The 3681-nt window shown below is 34.7% G+C and overlaps 1 protein-coding gene across 1 annotated transcript; it reads left to right on the top strand.

Moving 5' to 3' along the window:
* Nucleotides 1-1464: 1464 nt before the first annotated feature.
* On the top strand, nucleotides 1465-2361 carry LOC105942630 (putative vomeronasal receptor-like protein 4). Its single transcript, XM_012931226.2, has one exon. The coding sequence runs from the start codon at nucleotides 1465-1467 to the stop codon at nucleotides 2359-2361; it is 897 nt and encodes a 298-aa protein (XP_012786680.2).
* Nucleotides 2362-3681: the final 1320 nt, after the last annotated feature.

Raw genomic sequence — 3681 nt, 5'->3', positions numbered from 1 at the left:
GTGTGAATATTTTGCACACTTCTGTGCTTAGGGTCTTCACTGTCAGTCCCAGTAACCCCAGGCTGGCACGACTTGCAGTGAGACCTGAGTTGCACATTTATAGTTCGGAAGTATTCATTTTGTTGAAAGAAATATCCAATTCCTTCCATATCATGATTATACAATAAGTTACCATGCCCGAATTTTGTTAATCTCATTACTCTCAGGCAAGTAGCATTAATACAAATTCTGCTATTCTTCCATGATGTCAATGCCAAATAACATAAAAATGTGGCACACAAAATTTACTTTGAAGTTCAAATAAATATGTGTTATTTTCATGCTTACATGTATTATATAGGTAGACTGCTATTACTTGTTAGATTATGGGTATTAAGACAACTTTCAAGAGAAATCATGTAAACATTTTACTTCACCTGTCAATGTTCATTCACTTTAGGGACACCTTCCTCAGTCAATTTGTATAATATGGAAAATCTCATTGTACATGGAAGTTTGATGGTCTCAAAGATCAATTCTTTTTCAGCACATGGTAGACTAATTCAACCTGAGCAACACACGTGAGGTGACATCACCCAAATAATTCTATAGTAGCAGAGGCAAATACTGAAATTCTTACCCAGTATTCTTTACTTTTTATTTGCTAATTTATTTTCTTTATTAATTCTTACTCAGTATGCTTTACTTTATTTAACAATTCATTTACCAATTATTTTACTTTAATGCATGGCTCATGATAAATGAATTAGGGTAGTATAAGCCCATACATATGTAAGTAAAAATGATTGCACATATATACTCCATGCTTCAATATATTATTGAAACCGAATTGGTATGTTCCTAAATATGTATAGTGATTCATTTAGTCAATTTTGTCCTGAATCCATGTTATGTTGAGGGTGCATATATGTGTTTTTGAAACAATCAGTCACCAGTGCTGACATACAAGCATTTTTGCTTTGCCAGATTAAATCTTTGAACAAAGTTCACCAATCATTTAATCAACTTCTCAATGTGTACTTTGTTCATTCATGCATGTCTTGTGGTTGCAGAAGAATTATTTTGTTCATTCATTCATTCTTGAATATGAATTATTAAAGATTAATATATGTATGCATTCTATGATTTCAGAGTTACCTTGTAAATGTTTTGAAATAGAAATGAAAAACTAGATTATTTTGTTACAGAGTTTTTTGATATCCATGAATTGAGGAATCTTGAAAGGATTAAAAATTAACATAATGACAAAATACTTGTTGTGGAGACAGAAATGCAGAATTTTTAAATTTAGGAATTTCTATTAAAGATTCAGGGCTCATTATACAGAAATAGTCTAAATAAATATGACGGTATGGGATAGTTTTCATGACAAAAGTGAAGATCACATGTGATAAGACGTAGTTATTTTATTTTATAGGTATCTGAAATATTTTCAGTATGCTGAGATGAATAAAGTCATCACTAATGTTACTTAAAAATGTATATTTTTTCCAAGCTGGAATTGGAATCTTTGCCAATACCTTCCTCCTTGTCTTCCACATCTTCACAATCCACCAGCTTCATAGGCCAAGGCCCACTGATATAACTACCTCTCATTTAGCTTTTGTCCACATTGTAATGCTACTTACTGGACTACTCATTTTATCTGAAGACTTGTTCCAATTGTTGAATTTTTCAAATGCATTGAAATGTAAGCTTTTGTTCTACGTGAGTAGAATGACACGGAATCTCTCCATCTCCACTACCTGCCTTTTGAGCATCATTCAGGTCATCACCATCAGTCCCAGCTCCTTCTGCTTGTCAAGATTTAAACAGAAGCTCACAAATTATATTATCATTGCTTTCTGCTGTTTTTGGTCCCTCAACCTGTCTTCCAATAGCCACATGATCATCTACACTGTAGCTCATTCCAACAAGACCAATCTACTCACTGTCAGTAAGTACTGCTCACTTTCCATGATGAACTCTGTCGTCATGGCACTATTTCTCTCACTTTCTTTGTTCCAGAACATCTTCTTTGTAGGTATCATGCTGCTGTCCAGCATGTTCATGATAATTTTCTTATGTAGCCATCACAGGAAGTCTGAGTACCTTCATAGCATGAGAATTTCCCCAGCAAAACGGGCCACTTGTACTGTCTTAGTGTTGGTGAGTTTCTTTGTGATTATGTACTGTGTGGATATCATCATCTCATCGTTCTCAACTGTATTGCAGAAATATGAACCTGCATTCCTGGATGTGCAGGCAGTTGTGGGAAATGTCTATGCAGTTGTGAGTCCATTGGTGCTTATCAGTTCTGATAAAAGAATAATTGTCATTCTGCAAAAGTTGACTGAAATGATAATAGTTTTGTCAAGTTGATGAAAAAAAACCTGAAATGTGGATACTTTCATCTGCTAAATAAAATAATCCCAGATTTTAATCTTATACAAATACACAGAATTCACTGGTATTTTCAACTTGCATATGCAGTATGGAAGTTCCAACATCTGCATACCTCTCATAATTCAAAGTTCTTCCTGCATTGAAATTTGTGTCCTTTATGCTTCCCTAACTTAATGAATGAGAATGTTCTTTCATTTTATTCATATTAATTTCCCTTCGATACCTAATTACTAAGACTTTGTAATAAAGTAATGTAAATCTTAAATCTGTATTAGTAATTGCAAGAGATTTGCTCACCAGATGTAAGTCAACAAGCTTAAGAACCACTATTTAATATATACAATTAAAAATGTGTTCATACCAATAAATAAATTGTTGAGTAAATGAAGTACTGAGGGCAAAGACACATTTTGTTTTGTAGAGCAAATAATTTAATTGAAATTCTATGCTCAAGGAAATAAAGCATAATTCTTCAGCTCAATGATCAAGGCAAAATAGAAGCTTTCTCATGCTGATGGAATGTATCTGAAGAATGATATGATAACAGGGTATCATAATTATGCATCTCTCTAAATCTCAAGATTATAGTTTACTCACTAAAAATGTTAACAAATCCTAGTGGAGACCCCTCTACAAATTTGTTGAACATTAATTCATTAAAGTTACAAGGTGCTGGAGCAACAGAGTTAAATAAATGTGCCCAAGATTCACCTATTCTTCCACAGGAAATAAAATATTAAATGGAAAGTTGGATTTTAGAGTACGTACCAGAGCAACATCTCTGGAACCAAGTAAAGGGATATTATAAAATTGTGGCACGATAGTTTGGAGATAGAAACAAAGGCAAAGCCAATGTCAACATAGTCCAGGGCTGGGCAATCCAAATTTCAGGGGGAAATGTAAAAAGAAGAGCTTCAACAGAGGGCCTCTTCATAAACAACATAAATTGGCAACTCTAGATTGAAGACGAATCTGTAGTTGTTACTAGATTCCCAGTAAGGTCAGCTAATTGTACCCTTCCTCTATCATCAGGTCACTATTTGTTATTGTAATGTCCCAACCACACTGGGATCTATTAGCAGGGCTTCCTTGATTCCCTCTCAGATTTCCCACCAGAGGAGGCCAGTTCACATGCCTGGCTCATTCCAAGTTGTGGTAGTAATTACACTCCAATGGCTGTAGTGTCTTGTGTTTGTTCACCTGTACTGCTGCCATTGCTAGCCCTGCTCTCATGAGTTCAGCTCTTTAGGTGGTAGCTAAGATGCTGTACATCCAGTAAACTCCCAGAACCATCAC

The sequence above is a fragment of the Ochotona princeps genome, chromosome 1 (genome assembly GCF_030435755.1).
Source record: "Ochotona princeps isolate mOchPri1 chromosome 1, mOchPri1.hap1, whole genome shotgun sequence".
Taxonomy (NCBI): domain Eukaryota; kingdom Metazoa; phylum Chordata; class Mammalia; order Lagomorpha; family Ochotonidae; genus Ochotona; species Ochotona princeps.
This window is presented reverse-complemented; position numbering and strand designations above follow the sequence as displayed.

Excerpts from the sequence above, each read along its gene's own strand:
- LOC105942630 (XM_012931226.2), top strand. The coding sequence starts at position 1,465 with ATGTTACTTAAAAATGTATATTTTTTCCAAGCTGGAATTGGAATCTTT.